Genomic DNA, 22,339 nt, shown 5'->3' with positions numbered 1-22,339 from the left:
TCATAGACAGAGCAGTAAGGATGAAGTCTAAGACAAAGGTCATAGAAAGAGCAGTGGGGATGAAGCCTAATGCAAGGGTCACAGAACCGTAGGGGTGAAGTCTACGACAAAGGTCTCAGACAGAGCCATAGGGATGAAGTCTAAGACAAGGGTCACAGACAGATACATAGAGATGAAGTCTAAGACATGGGTCACAAACAGAGCCATAGAGATGAAGCCTAAGGCAAGGGTCACAGACAGTACCATAGGGATGATGTCTATGACAAGGGTCTTAGACATGCCAAAGGGAGAACCAAGCAAGTAAATCAATGATAAGAACATTCCCATTCTGGTAATAACTCTTCAATCTTTTTGTTTTTGAAAAGAATTGACTAAAATTGGTACTTAGTACTAATTTTAATGTTACAAACAGGAAATACAGAAATAAGTTCTGACAAAATACTTCAATGCAAATTTTTTTTACATACTGACAAATCCTTTTGAACAAACCATTCACAAAAGTCAACAGATACATATACTATTAAATCAATTTAACAGGGGGATGATTTCTTTCAGATTGACAAGCATAATTCATTAATTACCAAGTTACCTGACACATCAAAAGCAAATTAAAGTTAAATCATGGCAAGATAAGAGTACATGTTAATAAAGCATATACAGTAAATAATAAAAATTTTCAAAGTTCTACAGAAAAATCAGCACTGGTAAACACGATGTTGTGTCAAAACTCTGAACTTTTAATACATTGAAATTTGTTGTGTGAAAGACAAGGAAAAATTGTAACAAACAAACTAAGACATGTCATGTAACAAAACTTAAATAAACGCTACCCACAATTCCCTGTTAAAGCTGACTAAAAGCTGGTGTCTCACATGGCACTGGCAAACAAATTAAAATTACTCTGTAAGATGTAAACATTACAATTCCATTGTTTCTGCCACTATTGACAGGCACAGCTTGCTTGAAATATGAACACAATTTATCGTTAAACAAGTTAGTAAAGACAATACATTAAACAAGATAATATTCAACTTTTCAGCACAAACATGCGTAGAATAATGATGGATAAAAAGTTCCCGAGTTTTGGTCTTTAATAATTTTTCAAATGCTTTTCTTATGACAGATTCTTTTATATAATGGAAATCAAAAGCAAAAAGAGTAAAGAAGCATAAATCCATACTTGAAAACTTATTATTAGATAATACTTTTCTCTCAGATAATGCAAATAAAATTAATTCAAAAGTATTCTTGAGACTTTCTAAAGCAAGAGACACAATGAATAAGGTGGGACTGCTATTTAATGCTAAATGAGCCAATAAAGGAACTATACATATATAAACAAGTATTAATATATATATAAAATAATAAAACTTTATAAAAAAAGAAACTTCCTACACTAAGCACTAAAAATCTACATTTCTTTTTCCAACACTGACAAGAGATTCTATAATTTTAAACTTCTGGAACTCAGACAGATAAATTGAGCATCAGTAATATAATATTCATAATAATGAAAAAAAAATTAAGTACTTTTTCAATTTACTTCATTTTACTTTCATGACACAATGTACACTAACCAAAAATATTTGAGAAACGCATTTTCACTCTGATGTTATGTTTTCAAATTTGACATATGCAGTATTTTTTTTTTTTTTTGGATGGGGGTGGGGTGAGAGCTGGGGGTCACACAACAGTTGCACAAAAGCCAATTACAAAAATGCTACAAGGACAATGATTCACAAACCTTAACCAAAGACTCTAGCAACGCACAATAACAGCATCATAATTCTTAAATATCTAAAACTAAAAGAATATTTGTTCATTGTATCTCTGAATAATACATAATAGAGTTCCCTCCGAAAAGTCACATTGCAACATTGCACATCGAAAAATTGAGGGAAATAAGAGAGCAATAGAATGTATGTTATCACAAGTAATGAAAAATTCTCTGTGGTCATCCCAGTTCTGAAGAAATAATCTCACTAAAAATTGCCACTGGTAGATCATTGCGCTTGGAGGTGTTTGGATATGATTAAGAAAGAGATAGGCAGCATTCCTATTGTTAAATAGCACCTGCAAAACAAAAAGATTTTTCTAAAATACGATTTTTTGTCTCATTCCGATGAGCAAAATTATGTTCATCGATTCCATCCATATTGTTCATGGCAATTAAATTTTAAGAGGTTTAACCAATACATCAGCATTTACTGTAGGACATAATGTTGCATATATATGTTCAGTTATTATAGTTTTTTTTTTAAAAAAGTCTTAATTTTCAGTTTGGATAGAATACTGTAAAATCACGTTTTGGAGGGGTCAAATTTTCGTGGTTTGAAGAAAACATATTGGTTGGTGGGGATTTGATTTCTTGAAGAAATGTTGAGTAGTAATATATGTGAAAAAATTACATTTCATGGTGGACATAAATTAGTGGGTCTCTCATACCTTGAAAACAATGAAAATTATTCCCTCATGAAAATTAGTGATTTTACAGTATATTTTTGGGTCATTTTTTCCATCAATTATTACCTGGGAAAGACTAAGGTTTCTTTATTCATCCTCGGATTTTCCCTGAAAAAATAATGAAAAAGTAATTAAAAACAAAAAAAAGATATAATTCATGAACATTTTAATAAATTGACATCTTCATCCATAGGTTACTTCATTTAAACTGTTCGTGGCTTAATTAAAATTGCTTTTATTGCATTAGTATGCTGAGAACTGTAAATCATAAAATATCATTAAAGAAACATAATAACAAATTCTAAAGGATAACCTGAAAAAAAAGTTTTGTTAGTAACAGTTTGCATCCATACTAGTAGTATAAATGGTATGAAAGTTGTGTAAAACTTCAAACAGTAACAGAAAACTAATAATATTAACAATCTACCATTCAGTTTTTAAGAAATACATCAGCATTCTTAACAATTATAATGAGAAACAACATGAACACAATTTCTGCACGTAACTTTATTGAAACCAAAACAAAGCTTAACCAACAAGTGTACAAGCTTACAACAACAGAAGTTCAAGCAATTGAAACACAGGGTGTCTGGAAGCTGAAAATTCACACACAGTTATGTCAGTATCATACACTCTTTTAACACAAAGCAAATGGGTAAAATAAATTATATATTATACAGCAACATAAATTAGTCAAATTGGTAATAATATTTTATTAACTGTAGGTATTGCTTAACAAATGATTCTACTTAATTAACAAACCAAAGAGTAATTATCAGTGTTAAACAATAAAATAAAAGAACAACTCTTAGTGTTAATTAAACAAAAAAAATAAACAAAATACATACATGAATAAAATTTCTCATCAATGACATGCTCCTGAATTTCAAATAAAATTCAATGCCACGATATACTGAATATTCTGTAGACTGAGTTACTGTATACAGGGTTATTTTCGCCCTTTTACACTTGCAAACCATTTTGCCCCGTTTTAAAATTCGCCCAGTCATGGTTTTGTTTCAGGAATTATACTGTGTTTTTTGAATTCACCCCATTTTAAATTCGCCCACTTGTGACAAGGGCAAAAGGGACGAAAAATAAAATGGGGGCTAAAATTTCCCTGTATACAGTATAAGTTAGTACAATGTCAGTATATAGTCAGAACCAATAACTGCTCCTCAGTATACAAGATGAAGTATTAGTATTACATCAGTACTGTCCTTGACTTAGGTCACAGCAACATCAGTATATAATCAATTCAAGCATCCATTAGAACAAGTTCACCATGCAGTACTACCTTCCATCTTCAGTCTGGTCATTCACAGATTCCCATTATCAAAATTTAATCACACATTATAGTTTTTCTTTCTTCTTTTCAATATATTGAAAATATATTATTACAATGCATGCTGACAGCAATTTTAAAGTGTTAAAAAACTATCATATATTATGTACATGTGCACAAACATTTTGGTCAGTTTAGATTTTGCACATTATCATTCATCACAATGCTTGTCTATGCTCCTTTATTGTATATTTTATCATCTGTGCAGTGAGTAGTTCAGCATGCCTATGAATTTTCTCTAGTTCTGTGTTAAATCAATGTTGAAATTAGGAATTCATGCCTTTCTCATTACATGTTATAGTCTTTAGTTTGTACATACAGACACTCTTGTTACTTGATGCTACTCTAAGTTTCTGAATTATAACTACCAGTTCTGTGATTACATCTATGCAGAGATTAAGAATTCATGCCTTTTTCATTACACGTTATAATCTTCAGCTTGTACATTCCTCTAGTCACTTGATGTTACTTTAAGTTTCTTGGTTATATGTACTTGATGCTTGTTTTTGACTTCTGGTTAGTCTACACACTCTGAGACACAGCCTCATGCATTGTTACCTAATCATCAGCCATTTCACGCCTACGTCTTCTCCTTCTCTCTGCAGCACTCTCCACCTCTGTGGAATCTGCATCTTCCCTGGCCTTCCTCTCCTCCCGGCGTCTGCGGCGCCGTTCCTCCAGACTGTCCTCTGCTGATTCTGTTGTTGCATCAGCTGCTTCCTTTGCCTCTCTTTCTTTCCTCCTCCTCCTCCTTCTGGCCTCCATCGAGTCATCATCCTCATCTTCCTCCTGAGCTGTCTTTGTTTCTGGCACTGGGCTTGGTTCCTTTGGCTCCTCCACTACTGCTGGCTTCTTCTTCTTACCAATATCATCATCATCTTTACCAATCTGTGCCCAAAAATCTATTTCTTCCTCCTTCTCCTCAGTTTTCACTTCCTCTTTCACTTCTTCTTTGGGGGGTTCCTCTTCCTTGACTGGTTCTTGCTCCTCCTTGGCTGGTTCCTCTTCCTTGAGAGGTTCTGGCTCTTTGACTGGTTCCTCCTCCTTGACTGGTTCCTCTTCCTTGAGAAGTTCTGGTTCCTCTTTAGCTGGTTCCTCTTCCTTTCCAGGTTTATCCTCTGTGGTTTCTTTGACATCCTTTTAATGCATAAAAAATCTTTAAATACTGAACAATGAATTATGTTACTGGTTCCTCTGCACAAAACTTTTAGTAGTTGCCTTTAATCTGATGGTAAACCCAAGTAAAATTTTATTTTGTCCAACTAAACCACAAAAGAGCTTTGACAAGTTTTATATCTTACATCAGGTTGAGAGCCTGGTTCCTCCTCTTTTTCCTGGAGGTTGAAAAGTAAGTCAATGACAGCAGAAAAATAGCACCTTACAACAAAGGCTACCATAAATTGCAATATTAAATTTCCTTTTCAACTTTTACATCTTATTTTAAACAATTTGCCACAGCTTTGATTTAGATGAAAGACATCTGTAGTAACATGGCAATCCAAATCCAAACATACTAAACTCTACATTTGTCAACACTATTGAAGAGACACATAGAAATCACACCATGCCACTTACGAATGTCTGCAAGAGAACTGCTGGCTCAGTTGCCTACCATTATGGAGTAGATTGGGTATTTTATTGTTTTTGTTTTTTTTTACCTTTTTAGATAATGAGCAGATAATCATACAAAGTCAATACTGATTAGTACACAAACATGTATACATTTACTACACCATTCTACACTTGATACAAAAACATAACAAACATATCAATCAAAGCAAAATTTAGTCCTAAACTCAATGCATTCAGAACTAGAATTTCAACTCCTATTTTGTCAGTCATTGTTTTATTGAACTTCAAGCATGCCATTCAAAGGCACAAGTACATGCACCCATCTTACACCAAAGTGAATTTGATGGAAGCTAAAATGTCTTATCAACATAACAACAAGACCATACACCAAAACTTAAATATATCCCTTTCTAATTAAATAATAATGTTCTTATTCATGACACTAGTCACTTACATTATCTTCTCTTATTTCAAGTGCTCCAGTTTCCTGTCAACAGTTAAATTTCCACTGAACACATAAAACTAAGTCATAATAACAAGTTTTATCCACAAAGAAATAAAATTACTTCCTTTATTCAGTACACCACAATTCTCAGACACATAAATTTGAAAAAATGAAAAATCTGCAAACATTACTCCCTTGATTAATGGACAGATGATACAGAATAACTGTTTAAAACATCATCAAAATAACAACTAAAGCCATGTTAATATTTGTTAAATGAACAAGTCTAGCAGCAAAGATTTTAATTTTTTGTTTCACAAAAATCTTCCATAAAGTGATTAAAAGTTGTATAGATTTATAAGGGTGACAGCAAAAAGGTAGAATTTTGAACATCATAGAAAGTTTACAATTTCTTAATATTTTAGAAATTTGATATTTGCATCATTTAAAACCAAAATAGATCCAAGAAATACATATATCAACCTTAGGCATTCATTTTTTTTTAACATCTGTCCCTAACTTTGCATCTCCCTCTTAAAGGGAGAGGACAATAATTTTACCCAGAAGTTAGAGTCCCTAGATTCCCTAGCATGAATACTAAAGCCTGACCCACTAATCACTTACATCAGATTTCTTTTCTATAGAGGTCTCCTGTAACAAGCAATATATTACAAATGACTTCCAGTCATCAGCAAGATATTTAATACATATATTTCTCTTTAAACAATTAAAAAGTAAATATTTTCCCTCCTTTTTACTTAAATACTACCAGGAACTATTGTGTCTTTTTTCTTTGCATCATCATTCCTGTCTGAAATCAAATGATTTTATCAAACCCTTACTTTATAGGTTTTCCTGGTATCTGTGATTTTTTTTTTATCACAAAAATTACAACCGACAACTAAATCATGCCTACTATGGTTCCTTGACTACCAAAACTTTTCACCCCAAATTAATCCACTTACTTCAACATGTTCAGAGGATGCTGCATCTTGTAGCTTTGACTCCTATTACAGTAAAACACAAAACAAATATTCATGCTGTCCAACATAGACTTTTCTGAACTTCAATGACTTTGCAAATGCCAAAAAGCCAGCTTTTACTTCTTTTAGAAATTAATTTCACACTTTAAAAAAAAAAATTCTTCCAAACCGGCATGCCACTTACAGCAGTCTCCTCTTTGTCTACCTCCTTGGTTTCCTAACAAAACATTTCCACCTAGAAACTCCAATACATGCATCTTAGCTTGCAAATCACTTTTTATTCATGAATTTAACTTCATTTCCAGTTTTAAAAATGCTGAATAAACTCCAATAAACTTACGACATCATCCACAACAAGAACAGCCTCTGCATATGTTTCCTTGCCATCCTAAAAATTAGCGACCAATATTCATGCCACAGTGTGACAAAGCTATAGCAAAGGCAATTAATGACACTAAATACATTCAAACATATTCAAGACCTTGCTCACTTACATCAGTTTCCACAACAACAGTTTCCTCAGCAGCCTGGTCCGTTTCCTAGCACATGTACAACATGAATGTATTTACAAGGCATTATTTATAGGCCCACAAACAGTGATATAGCTCTACTTGACAATAAGCATGGCTAAGATATACAGTACACTACTGCATTTACACGTATCTTAAAAGTTTACAACACCTCAACTTCAGTAAGTGATTTCTAATTTTCATACAACCAAAACCCGAGTCTGTTACCAGTAACTGTTGGGCATTACTTACTTCAGACTTGACATCTGATTTTTCTTCCTGTAACAAATCAGTGACCACTTTAAAGTTTAGCCTGTATACAGATACTAAAAACCCCTACTGGGACATCTCATTAAGAAAGCACAAAACAATATATCAAGCCATTCCTTGAGCAGAAGGAACCACACACCATGCTACTTACAGATGGTGGTGCCTCTGTAGCAGACTGGTCCAATTCCTGCCAACAATGGACACACAAAAATATGACAATCATACTACATACATTACTGCCAAACATGTATGTACACTAACATGTCAAATAGCTTGCACCATGTTGACTCCACTGAACTTTGAAGATTTTAAAAACATCTAGACACAACTCACATGCAAACCAACTTACATCAGCCCCAGTATTTTCAGCCTCTCTATCCTGACAACAAATACATGTATATCGTGACAAACGCAAAAACATCAACCTTCATGGAATCATGGCAACGGATATATCATTTAAGGACTATATTGCAAGTTAAATCACCAAGTTTTTTTGTTGGAATTCTTAACAATGTCATCTTACTTACTGAATATGAAAAATACTCCAAAAATTTTAGTTACTTAAAATTCACTTGAATCACTGTAGGTTGACAAGAGTTATTATTTAATTGATATCTATTATTTAAAAATCTGCAGAATTTACCTTGGATTCCTCAGCATCTTTGTCCAAAGGTTTCTCCTGTGAGGAAATAAATACAAAATCAACAAAAGAACTTCAATGCTGAAACTGTATCCTTTAATAGTCTTGTAAAAAGAGACTTTCATGTCTATATTCCAAATAATATCTTTGTTGATCTGATCATGCTGTTAGTTCACAAAAGCTGTCCTGAGGTACAATCTGTCTAGTGTCTAAATGTGTCTGTTGTGTCTTGCATTCTTTATAGACCAAATGGTTGAAAGTGTTAGACATCTGATAGGCAGAGTAACACCCCATGCTTTAGTAAGAATAGGCTTTCTCCATTAAGTGTTTATTACTTCTTTCTGATTATATATGTACAAATACAAGACAGTGTACATGTATTATCAATCAATCACTTCTGTTTTTTTCTAATGGGGTTGTCAAAAGAATGTTCTTCAATCTACATGTTCCAGGGATCAATCAGAGAAATACCAAACCATGCAAGGAGTTCAGATTTTCTCTATGACCTCAGCATGATGCTGATACAGCAAAAAAGTGGTTTGGAAAAAAAAAATTGTCAAATTCTACACTGCATAAGGAACTTTTCACAAACAAAGTGTAAAACTCAAGTTTCCATTTTCATTAAATGCTGTAGTTCTTCAAGGAAAGACTGTGGGAGGATTTTCTTCACACCATGCTGTATTCTACTAAAGGAGGAGTGGATCAAAGTTCTTTTACTATGAAAATACAAGTGCAATGTAGATGACATTCATAAACCCACACATGCTGATTTCTATTAAAAGAGGGAGTGGATCGAAGTTCTTCCATTATTTAGATGGTACTGGGACATCATCTCCTCAACCCATGCCTGCTATACCTCCTCTTCTTTCCTTGCTTCCTCATTTTCCTCCTTCACATCTTCCCCTGCCTTTTCATCAGCACCCTCTGTTGGTGACCCCTCCTCTTTTGATTCACCCTCTGACCTTTCACCTTCCACTTTCTCCTCTGATGGTGCAGCCTCTTTTTCACTTGTCTCTTGATCGGCTTTCTCTCCTGTTTCTGCTTCTTCCTCCTCATTTTTCTTTGCATCTTCAGCAGCAACATCCTCAATCAAAACAGCTTTTTCCTACAGTTTACCATTCATCACCCTCTATTAACCATTTAAATGTGCATAATAAAGGTACTTAAATGTGTAAATTATTCCTCCATCCTATTACATTTTCTGATATTCTAATGTTTTATATATATAAGCATCTGAAGTTGTACTGTTAGTAAAATGCAAAATTTCCAATTAAAAAATAAAGAATTTAAATACTTCAATATATAAACTCATGTCAAACTTTCTGACTAACTGCATATCTCCTCCATCAATCACAAGTTCATTTTATATCAAATGGATTAAAACTGAACTATATACTAATTCTGGTAGAGAATTCTTCTACGAGTTCACAAAATTAAAAAAATAAAAGGTAATTTTCGTAAATTTTGGAGTGTCTTATTCTTAGTTTCAGTTCCAAAACAACTGCAAGAGAAAATGGAACTGAAAAGTGATCAGATGAATTGTGACTTGATGGGAGAGATGACCTTTGAACTCTACAGATCATGCCCATGCTCCAATACCTCGTCCTCCTTCTCTCTTTCATCCTGCATAAACAATATCAATTTATCACCCAGATTGAGGTATTTTTTTTTATGTCCAGACAATATTAATTTATCATCCAAATTCTTTGTATTGACAATATCAATTCTTCACCTAGGTTTTATGTATTTACAATATCTTATCACCAGAGTTTTTCAGGATTTTTAATTTAATTCTATCAACCTTTCTTTTATAGCATTTAGAATACCTTTCCTTTTCATAACATTCAATTTTCCATATATAAACAAATTACAACATACTAACAGTTAATGTGAAAATGCAAGGGAATAAATCTGTAACAATCTGCTGTAAAGGAACTTTTAGTTTAGTAATAAATAATCAAAGTCATTTCTTTTTATAAGTGCATACTGTAAATCACTTTTTTTTCGCAAGACTTTTATTTTTGTGTAATTATGTGAGACTGTCCGCTCACGAAAATTTCATTCTTTTATTTTTATTTCATTACAGAAGATTGTATAAAACAATTACAAAGGGTATCGGAATTCATGAAAAAATTTTATGCTAGTAAATACCAAATATCTTTTGATCGAAAAAAGTTGTAGCAAAAATTTTGATGATCCACAGTATATCATTACTGGACTCAACATAATTGTCAGATTGCCTGCGCTGGGCGCATTTGCTCCTTAGACAAATAAATGTTTTCAAATCTTCTAAAATGTGTTAATAGCTTCTAAAAAATAACTGATGAAAATCAGAGCCTTGTGATGAGTATGCACTTATAAAAGAAATGACTGCTGAACTTTGAACTCCATGCTCATGCTGGTATACCTCGTCTTTCTTTTCTTCTTCCTCCTAATAAATGTGTGAGACCATGACATGTTTAAAGCGTACACTTTAAATAACATAGTTTCCTTATCTCTAAATAATTAGCAACAAGATGTTTTCATCATCTAAATACATGTTTGTCAACATGAAACCACTGCTGTAATCATACAGTATATGTTGATTAAGTAATTTAGAACTAATAACAAAGTCTGCTACATGAATTATTTGCTCCATACTTATTATATATTGTCTTTAGTACTCACCCCTGTCACTGTAACGGATGCTTGAGAGACTTCCTTTGGTGGTGCAAGTTTTAGGAATTCATATAACTGATTATCTTCTAAGGCCTCCGAAAAAGCATCAAAATCCTGCAATTGCAAAATTAAGGGAAATTTTTAGACACAATTTTACCTCATGACAGTTCAGTATTTTGGAACAGAATCCACAACTTACTCAAGTACTTTACACCCCTTACTCTTTTCCATTTACTTCTGTTCATTAATCAACTTTTGTAATCTGACCTTTTACATTTGTGGTATTATGCATAGTATTTACTGGACAGCATGTTTCCCTGTACACCTGATAACACAACTTACCCCACAGTAATCATCATTGTTGAACACCTGAGGTGGGAGGGGCACCTTGCCCTCTTGAGCGGGTTTACTGTTAGCCCTCATGAACTTTTTTTCTTCCTCCTTAGTTGGATCTGATATGTCTATAGCTTCAAATTCTATTTTTAAACTTTCTAAGGTCTGCAGCAATTCTCTCTGTTTTTTCTTGATCTGCAATTATTTCAGTTGAAAACATTATCACACATATTCTCTATCTTTTAATTGAGCAGGGTGCATGGTTTTATTGTTTTAAAATAAATCTTTTCTGAGAGATATGAAAAGATTCATTGAGAACCTTTTTAACTAAGTCGATAGAAAATTGTAGGACTTCCCCAAAATATTAAATTTAAATTTTCATCCTTTTGTATGATAATAATAACAAAGGGATTCAATTTTTTTTTTTTTGATGCTCAGGCCAAAATAAAAAATACCTTTGTTTCCCCTAACGCGACTGACCCGATTAAATCGCGCCGACTGAAAAGTTTTTTTCAATAAGATTATTCAAACATTTTTTTTTATGATTATTAATTTTTATAAAATACAATTTGATCAAAATCCGTTTATATCAGAAAGGTCAATATTGTTTTACTGTGATTTTCAAGTGTTTGCTTTACTGTGATTTTCAAGTGTTTGCTGGAACAAAATTGGTGCCCATATCATGTGTCACCGAGGAATACAATATACGGTGTTATAAAACAACGGCGATGTATCAATCTTATGCCTTTAGCTTACTCGAATCCTACATCAATCAATTTCATTGCGTTTTATTTAATATGAGTTTTGATCTAATATACAGTTCATCTATGTTCCATAGGAGTTGTAATATGTCCGCATATTTCATCCTGATGAATATAATTCAGACGCCCTTTCTTCATGCCTTTTATTCATGGGTTAAACTTCGTGACTATGACATTGTATGTGGCATTTTTAGATATGGTGTGGTTCAATTAAATATTGAAAAAGTACATTGTTTTTATCACGTTTCAAAATTTTTTGATATGACAAAGTTTACATGCTATTAAAATCATATATTTAAAAATCTTTGCTAGAAAATTAATATTTTTGATGTTTCAGCGATTCAAAGATTGAATTTCTCAATATGCATATTTTGATCGCCGATGTTACGCGCCATTGCTCTGACGTCATAGGTGTCAATCCTGGTCAAGCGAAGTACTTATTGTGTATACGAAAGGGCTCATTTGTTGTGTCTTTTAAACCTGTTAGAAAATAATTAAGTGATAATTAAATAATTGACAACTTGTAAGGTATAATTTATGGCTTTATGGTGCACCAATGTGCACAAGAAAGGTTTTAGGAAGAATTTTTCCCCGACATTTCCTGGACTTGGTCGAGAGATAAAAGAGGGGCCTTTTTCTGCAAATGCGATGGTGTTTATCTCCATTCAGAACAATCGTTTATGCCCGATCAATCGCGATTTTTTTCTTCTGTCCTATAAAATATTTTAAGGAAAGATACTTTTTAAAGAAAATAATAAATGACAAACACGCATTTATTAAAAGTCGCACAGAATCTAGTAGGAATGTTGTGAACTTCGTAATGGCGTATGGCGCCATTGAAGAAGTGTCATTTGACTCATTTCTAGTACATGATATGCACTGCTAGAACAGAAAGAAGATATACAGGATTTATTTATTTATGATTAATCAAAATAATAATGAAGAGGAATTTAAAATTCCCATATTTATAAATGTTTACGAAATTAAACTTTAGTAATTCATTCTATTTAGTTGAAGTCCCGAGTTGTCAACGGCTTCATCTTCCGTGACCTCTCTCCAATTGTTGGCATATTTTCGGGTTATTTCTCTCTGCTAGACGTTTATACCTGATAGATTGACCGTCCATAACCAAAGGAATATAATCTGTGTCAAAATTTCAACCGGCCATACTGTGTATTCTATTTATTTAGAGTAAAAATCTATTCAATATATTTTTTTTCTTACGATAAGCTTTACGAGTTCTATTGACCATTGACACCTATGACGTTTCAGTACCACGTGACCCCTATCTAATTAGTGGAGATTTTTACTTCGAGGACCCTATATTACGGGCGTTTTATCGTCTAATTACGACCGTTTTCAACATTATTTCATAATTAAACGATAATAATATGTTTCAAGAATATAAAAGTGTTTCATTTTTAAGAAATTTAGATACGTGATAAAAACCCTTTAAGCACTGGAAGCTGATAGTAGATTTGAAAAATACTCGAATGCCCTGCCTTTGCGTATCTGAGAATCGTCTTTTTAAATATTCGATTTCAATAAATTTACACTGGCTTGAGATATTTTACAAGTTCAAATGAAAAATACCTGTGAATTTAATTTACCTTAAACATAACTTTCCAATGGCATTTGTGTGATAATCTGTTTACAAATCGCTTTCTTTTGTATTGTTCTTATTTATAAAGGTATTTTTCCATTAAATATTAGAAGGTATTTTCAAAGCTGCTATCTAAAAAAAAAAATATTTACCTACCTACCTACCCAACTTGTGATTAGAGGGTCGGGTTAGGGGAAACAAAGATATTTTTAACGATGGCCTCAAGAGATGTTCATACTGTTTGAGATTTTTTTGCTTATATTTCTGGGGTTCTATAAAATTATTATAAATTACAATATAATGCCAATTCCTCAGACTTTTGTTTATACTCTAAATGCCGAGTCCGGAACCGAAATTACAAAGTCCCCAATGTCGGCTTGAGGAATTTTGAACCCTTGTAAAACAAAGCATCAAACTCTAAATTACATGGATAACAATGAAGTTTGATCTATTTTCTTTGCTCATAATTTGACTGAGAAGAGGTATGGCTTTCATATTTCACATGTATATTACCTGTGACAAGACCTTTCCAAATATACTCTGATTTTTGATCCTGTGACATTGAAGTTTGACCCCCTTTCTAAAATTTTAATACAACTTTAAATTGTTCATAAATTTGAATGAGAAATGATAGGACTGTCATGTTACATGTGTACATTACCTGTGACAATACCTTTTCAAATATACTATGGTTTTTGACTGCATGACCTTGAAGTGTGACCTTCTTTTCAAAAATTTCATCTTTGCTTAAAACTTGATTGAGAAGAGATAGGGCTTTTATATTTGACACATTCATTACCTATTTACCTGTGACAATACCTTCTCAAATTCATTATGATTTTTTACCATGAAGTTTGACCTTTCCTTCAACAATTTTAACATTACTTTAAATTGGTCATATAATTTAAATTAGAAAAGATTGGGCTCTCATATTATATACGTACATTACCTGTGACAAGACCTTTCTAAATAAAATATGCTTTTTGGCACTGTGACATTGACGTTTGACTTAATTTTCAAAAATTTTATCTAGGGCTGTCACGGTTACCCCAAAAAACTGAAAACCGTGGTCCAAGTTATTCGGTTTGGTTTTGGTTCAGGTCTGGTTTATATATCAGAATCTGTTTAATACTAGATATTTGTACATCCAGGGTTGCAAATAAGATTTTGAACTTAGGGGCCATGTGGGCTCCCAACTTCACAAGTTTTACTAGCCCACATTGATACTTTGGAGCCTACTATTTTCTGTTCACTTGGTGAAAAAATCATTTCTTATGATAATCACAAATACTTTCCTGTCCACAGTCTTTCATTTCATTTCTTCCTGGGCATTTCGACACCACTTGTTCAAAATTCCATGATTTCATTCACTTCAGGATACATATAACTGTATTTTACATTATAAATGTTTCTATCATAAAATTACAGAAAGCGTACTTTACCAACTTATAAAGTTCATAACGTGAAATATTTTTACCCACGGTGGCAGCAAAAAATTGGAAAACATTTTCAACATTTTTATTTCAGGAGGAAAATTAATGAATATAAAGCTGTTAATTTTGAATAATATATAGTGTGCATCTTAATACGATATGGGCGAAAAACCCACTACATTTGATACATAAAAGGAATTTTCATACTTTCAAGGAAGTGTTTCATTGACACGATTCTGGGTCTTAAAAATGTTTTATAAGAAGAAAACAGTGAAAAAAAGTGCGTTTAAGAGTGGAACCAAATCACGATAAGGTTCTGGAAAAAGTCTAATAAAATTCCCATGTGGGCGATAATTAGTTAGAATAATCTAACTGTGTCTTGGGACAAGCCCTCACCACAGTTAGAATATGTCAGTATACTTGTAATGTAGCAAATCGAAGTGGATCCGCTCCGAAATGATTTTGAAGAATACCAGGGCTCTCACACCACTTTTTGGAACTGGGGCCGGGGCCATAAAAATTGGGAAAATTAGCGACCTTTCGGGTAATTTTGGGAAAATCATAACTAGACATTATGCATTAAATTCATGATATACATTGTATTGAGTTTCTGGTGGTTGTTATCAACTAAATTTCTGTTTTGTAATGCAGAGAAATATGAATTACAAGTTTAGTAACTATATATCTTACTAAATGTTCTTTAATATTTGGAGAAGTGACAGTTTGTGAAAATTAGCACATTCAATTGGGAAAAAAGGTGCCTTTTTTGAATTGGGAATGGGGCCTTTGAACGGCCCCAAATACAGAGAATTGAGAGCCCTGAATACAGAAGGAGTTGAACTGAAAATAACTACCAAATTAATATAAAACCTTTTTGAGATTGTATATGCCTTTTAACTTAAAAAATAATCCGCATAAATACAAAAATTCAACTCATTTTCTCAACGTTTTTTCCTCGCTTCAAATTTACACACCATGTTGACATTCAGAACACTCTGGACTGTTCATAGAAAATGCACAGAGTTCGAGTTATCACCCGTGTTTCCTTTGCTACATTGCAAATACCCAACAAATTCCTAAATCGTGTCCGTAGGACAATATCATTTTAACAATAGAATGTTCTATGTAATAATATCCTTAAGAGATGGTCGCCCACAGGCAAAATTACTCGCATTTCCGAGTGGGCGAGTGGTTATTTGCAACCCTGACATAGCACTTGGTGGTGCGAAACAATTTTCAATCGATCAGCGGAGTTTGTATGTTGTTAATGGAGATAAAAGGAAATAAATACAACATAAATTTGTAGAAAGAATGTACAGTACTAAACATTTTACCAGTGCATTTTCTTTGAAAGCATTAATGACTGCAATTCTTGGGAGGTGGGTACTCCATGAAATTTTTAATTGGATACCTTTTGTATAGGGGTAAATATTTCTTACAGAAACAAGAGCCTATGATATCTAGCTGCCAAATGCAAATGCAAGGCATAACATTATATTACACATCAGATTTTTAAAATTTAGTTATTAAAAACAGAAAATTTAAATGTTTCCTTCACTGGTGGGTGTGGCAATTCGAACTGTCAAATTTTGTAAACAAAGCAGAACACTTACATCAGTACTGCTAGAAATGTTTGTAATAAACACTTTGAGTCCCATTTTGCTAAAAATCTGGAAAGAAGAGTCGAAATTGTGCAATGTTCAAGCTGTAAGCAAACTTGCATATGATAAACAGCTGCAGATGTTTCCCGATTTAGATGGATTGGTTGGGATTCTCTGTATTTTGATACTCTTTCCGGGTCAGGTTTCACACACACTTTGCAACGTCATTCTACTTCCGGTTCACAATTTCTGTGACGTCGACTAAATTCCACACATCCGTTTTTCTTGTTGCTGGGCAGGTAAACAAATGTCACACCGGTTCACGCATATTTTCTTACCATGTCGTAAAGCAGACACATGTTTATGAGCGATGCAATGGATTGAATGACAGAACACCTGTTCGACAATTTTATAGGTAACAAATTTGCTTCAGAAATCTATTTTAGGGCAAAATAAGCTAAGTCATCATAACTTGAAAATACTAACTTGAAAATACTCTGTACTACTGTGGTCTGAAAAATTTTAAGTTCTATTTGCAGATTCCTGTGATTTATCTGTTTTCATTATGTGTTGTGATAATGTCTAAGGCACTTATTACATTTTTGATGAGTGCAGAAAACCGAATTTGTTATGATTAATTATACTTATTATATGAATTGAAAATAATATTTCAAAGACATTAATTTTTTACTTTATGATGGTTGAAAGAACTTTTTCTCATAGTTTGTCAATAAAAATATGTGTATTGTGATTTTATATACAACGGATCTGACTGAAGTAACAGTAAGATTTGAATGTAATATTTTAATCCTTGTATCAGTAATGTACATTATAGCATAGATAGAAACTTCTATCGTTAAAATGATATTGTCCTACGGACCCGGTTTAACGATAGAATTCGTTCCGTGTATTGGCAATGTTGCAAAATAAACACGGGCGATAACTCGTACTCTGTGTATTTTCTATGAACAATCCAGAGAGTTCCGAATGTCAACATGGTGTTAAATTTGAAGCGAGGAAAAAACGTTGAGAAAAAGAGTTGAATTTTCATATTTATATGAATTATATTTTAGGTTAAAAGACATATACCATCTCAAAAAGGTTTGTTATGATAAATTTGGTAGTTATTTTCTGTGCAACTCCTTTTGTATTCTTCAAAATCATTTCGGAGTGGATCCACTCCGATTTGCTACATTGCAAGTATATGGGACGTATTCTAACTGTGGTGAGGGCTTGTCCCGAGACACAGTTAGATTATTCTAACTAATTATAGCACTACTTTCCTTTAAGGCAGTTGACTTAGTAAAACTTTTGGATATATAAATGATAAATTGTGGCAGTTGGACAGTTTTTGTTTTGCTTTAGCAAGATCTTCTGCCTTATGTTCAGGGGGCACAGATTTGAATCCTAGTCATATCGCACATTTTCTCTATGTTACAAATTTATATATATGTACCACTGACTCGTCACTCCTCTCATTATCTTACTTTAGCAAAATCTGTCACTGTGACAATAAAAAAACGGGCGGTCATCGAAGTTGTTGCATTCACTAATATTGTTAATAATGTTCAGAGAAATATATTAGGAATGTGTTAACCATTTTCTGCAGTGGATATAATTATAAAAATTATGATCTTGAACCTTTTCTCAATTGATAGGTATTGTATACTACTGTGTTGTACACTACCATATTTTTGATTATTGTTTAATGACAGAGTGAAACTATGACAGCTTTGAAATGGACAATTAAGTTAGAGAAAATACAGTTATAGCATAAATTCAAAGAAGTTTCAACTAATGAATTATTAGTAGAAATAAAGCATAATTAAATGTTAAACACATACAAATGTGATATACTATTTCAATACAGATGTTTTCATGGGAAATACCATTAAGTTTGTGTGTTCCAATGCATAGTATCTTATGTAGAATAATTTCTAGAAAATCGGTAAACATGGCTTCACCCAATCTTCCGAAGTCGCCCTATCTATGGATTTTTTTAAAATTAAGGCTAAAAATGAGCCTTTCAACCTACATTATATTTAAAACATTGACGTATATCTCCCAAACTATCATAATGGTAGATTAAAAATTTGAAGCAATTAAGTCAAGTTGTAACCAAAAACCCCGGTTATGAGTTCATGCTTGGATTTTTAGGGGAGAAGTCAAGTTGTACCTTAATGACAATAGATTTTTTCTCCTATATTTTACAGGTCAGTATTATGTTGGATGATTGAAGAGAAGAGGAGAAGATGTCAGACTATGATTACAGTGATTCCTTTATCAGTGATGAGGATGATGCTCCCAGAGCAGCCAAAAGTACAGGTGGCAGAAACTTCAGAAAGTTCAAACCAGGTAAAAATATACATAAACCGTGTTAGTGTGTATAGCATTTATACAGTAGCAGGAACTTCAGAAAGTTCAAACCAAGTAAAAATAAAAGTACTGTATACAGGTAAATTTTTGCCCCCATTTTATTTTTGCCCCTTTCGCCCTACTCACAGTTGGGTGAATTTAAAACAGGGTGAATTCAAACAACACAGTACACTGTATAATTTCCTAAACAGAACTGTGACTGAGCAAATTTAAAATGGGCAAAACTGCTTGCAAATGTAAAAGGGGGAAAATTAAATGGGGCGAAAATAACCCTGTATACAGTAGGGTCAGTATATCAGGCGCGGATCTAGGAATTTTCTCCAGGGGGGGTCCACCCCAGTCAAAAAAATTTCCAACCCAAAAATAAGAAAGCCGAAGCACCAATCGTTCAGAAGGTATGACCAAGGTTAAAGTTTTTCAAAAGTAGGTTAAACTCCAAGATCAGGTCAATGGATTAAAATTGTTGGTATCCAAAGGAAGGTCTTGTCACAAGGATTACATCTGTGAAGTATGAAAGCACTAGCACCAAAAGTTATGGCCAAGGTTAAAGTTTTTCAAAAGTAGGTCAAACTCCAAGGTCAAAGGGTCAAAGTTGTTGGTATCCAAAGGAAGGTCTTGTCCCCAGGATTACATATGTGAAGTATGAAAGCCCTAGCACCAATTATTCAAAAGTTATGGCCAAGGTTAAATTTGGGTAAAATTTTGTAAAACTGGGTCAAACTCCAAGGTCGAGGTCAAAAGGTCAATATGATGGTACCCAAAGAAAGGTCATGTGACAAGAAATACACATGTGAAATATGAAAGTCACAGCTCCAACCAATCAAAAGTTATGGGCAATGTTAAAGTTTTTGCAGACAAACAGACAGACGGACAGGGCAAAAACTATATACCCCCGAATCATTGATACGGGGGCATAAAAAAGGTAAATTCCATTTCCCAGCATGAAAAACACCTAATTAATGGTAGAGGTGGTGGGGTCCACAGGGATAGACATTAACTTTCAGATTCACTTGCCCTTCGGGCAAGTGATCTCAAACTTTGACTTGTCCGAATGGAAAACTTGGTTGCCCAAAATTAGGATAGAAGTTAAGAAAAAAATTATTAATTACTGTAAATGTTATGGAAAGAAAAAAAAATGTGACTAAATACACTACTGTCAATTTGGCATTTTGAGATACCTGAAAAAAAATTGTACAAAAACGTATATCGCTGTGAATATAACCTGTTAACACACACTGCCATACAGCAAATCCAATAACCCTCCGTTTCCTTTTAATAAAATTCATATTTTTGAAAATTATTTGCGGTAGGATCATTTTGCGATTCGTGATTCTCAGAGATAACTGTGAAGCAACGCTTAAGGTCAAGATCTAGTAAATGACTTTAGACTAAGTTTTTGGTGCTAGATCCATTATGACGTCATAATCGTCAACTTTCTTTTTCCCGTACTTTACGGCTCTAATAAAATTATGTAAAAAATAAAGTAGTTTCATGGAATCCAACTGAAATCATGTGAAAAGTAATCCCGATACCTATATTCAATTTAATATTATTTTAAAGAAGAGGCCAAGAACATACAAATTACCGTTTTCTGAGAGACTGTAGGCAATCTGGAAACATTTCATTTGTCTGATTTGGAAAAAACCTCCCGTATTCATGAAAGATTTTCTTAATTTTTCATTGAAATGACAGTTTAAAGTATGATTTTTCGTCTTATTTACCTACAAATTATGCCCCGAAACAACTTCTTTGACCAAGCTAATATCATAAAGCATCATTAAAGGAATTCATTTCTCAAATTTGAGAAATCTGTAGGCACCTTTCATTTACTAGATCTTGACCTTAAGGAAGATAGTTGCTACGAAACATACTTAGTACCTCTTATCTTGATCAGGATACATTGTGTTACAACGTACTTATATTCTGTGCGTGAATAAATAAATAAATAAATAAGAAATTAACAAAATTTGTTAGACGTAGAGCATATTTACTACGATAGAAAATAACGAACTTGATTTTTTAAATAAACAGTATAATCCAGAAACGCTACCAAGAAATTTCGATTGAAAACATTGTCAGTCAGGTGTGTGGGGGGAATCAAGTGTTCAATCTATTGTTTTATTTATAAATTGATGTAAACTAAATATGTACATTTGTATGAGAAAAATTCACTTGCCCGATCAGACAAGTATGTCGACAATTTCACTTGCCCGAACTAAGAATTTACTTGTCCCGGGCAATCGGACAACCGTTAATGTCGATCCCTGGTCCACATTTTCTAGGGAGGGTCCAAAGTTATTTTTTAATTGCTTCAGTATATACTTTCAATAACTGAGCAAATTCCAGGGGGGGGGGGGAGTCCAGGCCCCCCTCCCCCCTCTAGATCTGCACATGTATATACTATTTATACAGGTGGCAGGAACTTCAGAAAGTTTAAATCAGGTAAAGTTTACATAAATAGTGTCAGTAAGTATCAAATAAGTCAACTTGTAACCTGACTGACTTGTAACCAAGTTAACTCATACCCAACATGTCAACTCATAACCAAAAGGCAAAGTCAACTCCTGACTGACTTGTTACCAAGTCAACTCAAACCCAACATGTCAACTCACAACCAAAAGGCAAAGTCAACTCCTAACCTGACTGACTTGTTACCAAGTCAACTCAAACCTAACATAACCCTCATAACCAAAAGACAATGTCAACTTGTAACCACAGACCCTTATGAGTTCATGCTTTGTTTTTGAGGGGAAAAGTCAAGTTGTACCTTAATGACAATAGATTTTTGATTCTTGTATTCTAAAAATTATTTCTTTGTTCCTAGCAGAATAAAATTATTGATAACAAAAAGGTCATTTTGAACTCTTGTTTAAAATATAAAAATAAGGAAGTAGGTATTTACAGTTTCTTTACTTATGAATTATTTAGGCAAAGCTCCTAAATAACATAAATTTTATCATAATAACATGCACTGCAGTGGTAGTTTATCTGCTGGTTTGTTCTGCTTTTTATCAAATCAGATGAAATTGAAAAATTGAAATTCTTAAATGTATGTAACTAGATATTTTTTGTAAGTAAATTATTTTCTTGTTTTTGCAATTATGTAAGCTTCTTAAAGAGTAGCATGAAATAATTGAAAATAAATCTTACGAATTACAAGATAAATTTTCATCTGTAACTTATTATCTTTGTTAACCATTTTTAACTCAGAAGAATAGGATTAAAATTATTTTCTTCAATCAATATTCAATTGTATAAACACAAACAAATAAAGTACCTTTTCACAATGAGAGATCTTTGTCATAAAAATATTTGAATTTAAACTTCCAAATGGCATGAATGGAATT

The 22,339-nt window shown here is 33.0% G+C and overlaps 2 protein-coding genes across 29 annotated transcripts in view; one reads left to right on the top strand and one right to left on the bottom strand.

Annotated features, from left to right (window-relative positions):
• Nucleotides 1–377: 377 nt before the first annotated feature.
• Nucleotides 378–16,819, bottom strand: LOC133185461 (probable serine/threonine-protein kinase kinX). Of its 28 annotated transcripts, none has more exons than XM_061320668.1 (20): nucleotides 16,629–16,819; nucleotides 11,228–11,413; nucleotides 10,895–10,999; nucleotides 10,635–10,658; nucleotides 9,827–9,850; nucleotides 9,084–9,332; nucleotides 8,231–8,266; nucleotides 7,937–7,966; nucleotides 7,739–7,774; nucleotides 7,570–7,596; nucleotides 7,303–7,347; nucleotides 7,149–7,196; nucleotides 6,993–7,025; nucleotides 6,791–6,832; nucleotides 6,450–6,476; nucleotides 5,835–5,867; nucleotides 5,110–5,142; nucleotides 4,367–4,945; nucleotides 2,530–2,571; nucleotides 378–2,073 (listed from the first exon to the last, which is right to left on the bottom strand). In XM_061320668.1, exons 1-18 carry the CDS (start codon nucleotides 16,671–16,673, stop codon nucleotides 4,367–4,369), a joined length of 1,602 nt encoding a protein of 533 aa, XP_061176652.1. In that variant the 5' UTR covers nucleotides 16,674–16,819; the 3' UTR covers nucleotides 378–2,073; nucleotides 2,530–2,571. The 28 variants fall into 28 exon arrangements, with proteins under 28 accessions (XP_061176652.1, XP_061176653.1, XP_061176657.1 ...); XM_061320669.1 differs by having other exon boundaries at nucleotides 7,152–7,196; XM_061320673.1 differs by lacking the exon at nucleotides 5,110–5,142.
• Nucleotides 16,820–16,890: 71 nt separating this feature from the next.
• LOC133185468 (uncharacterized) overlaps nucleotides 16,891–22,339 on the top strand; it is a 41,046-nt gene continuing 35,597 nt past the window's right edge. The window contains 2 exon segments of the mRNA XM_061320705.1: nucleotides 16,891–17,031; nucleotides 18,830–18,971. Coding sequence (XP_061176689.1) covers nucleotides 18,869–18,971 — 103 coding nt within the window. The 5' untranslated portion in view covers nucleotides 16,891–17,031; nucleotides 18,830–18,868.

The sequence above is a fragment of the Saccostrea echinata genome, unplaced genomic scaffold (assembly GCF_033153115.1).
Source record: "Saccostrea echinata isolate AGI-Se365-2 ecotype Australia unplaced genomic scaffold, CSIRO_AGI_Sech_v1 ptg000012l, whole genome shotgun sequence".
In the NCBI taxonomy this organism is placed as follows: Eukaryota; Metazoa; Mollusca; class Bivalvia; order Ostreida; family Ostreidae; genus Saccostrea; species Saccostrea echinata.
The sequence above is the reverse complement of the archived record's forward strand: the minus strand, read 5'-3'. Positions and strand labels throughout refer to the sequence as shown.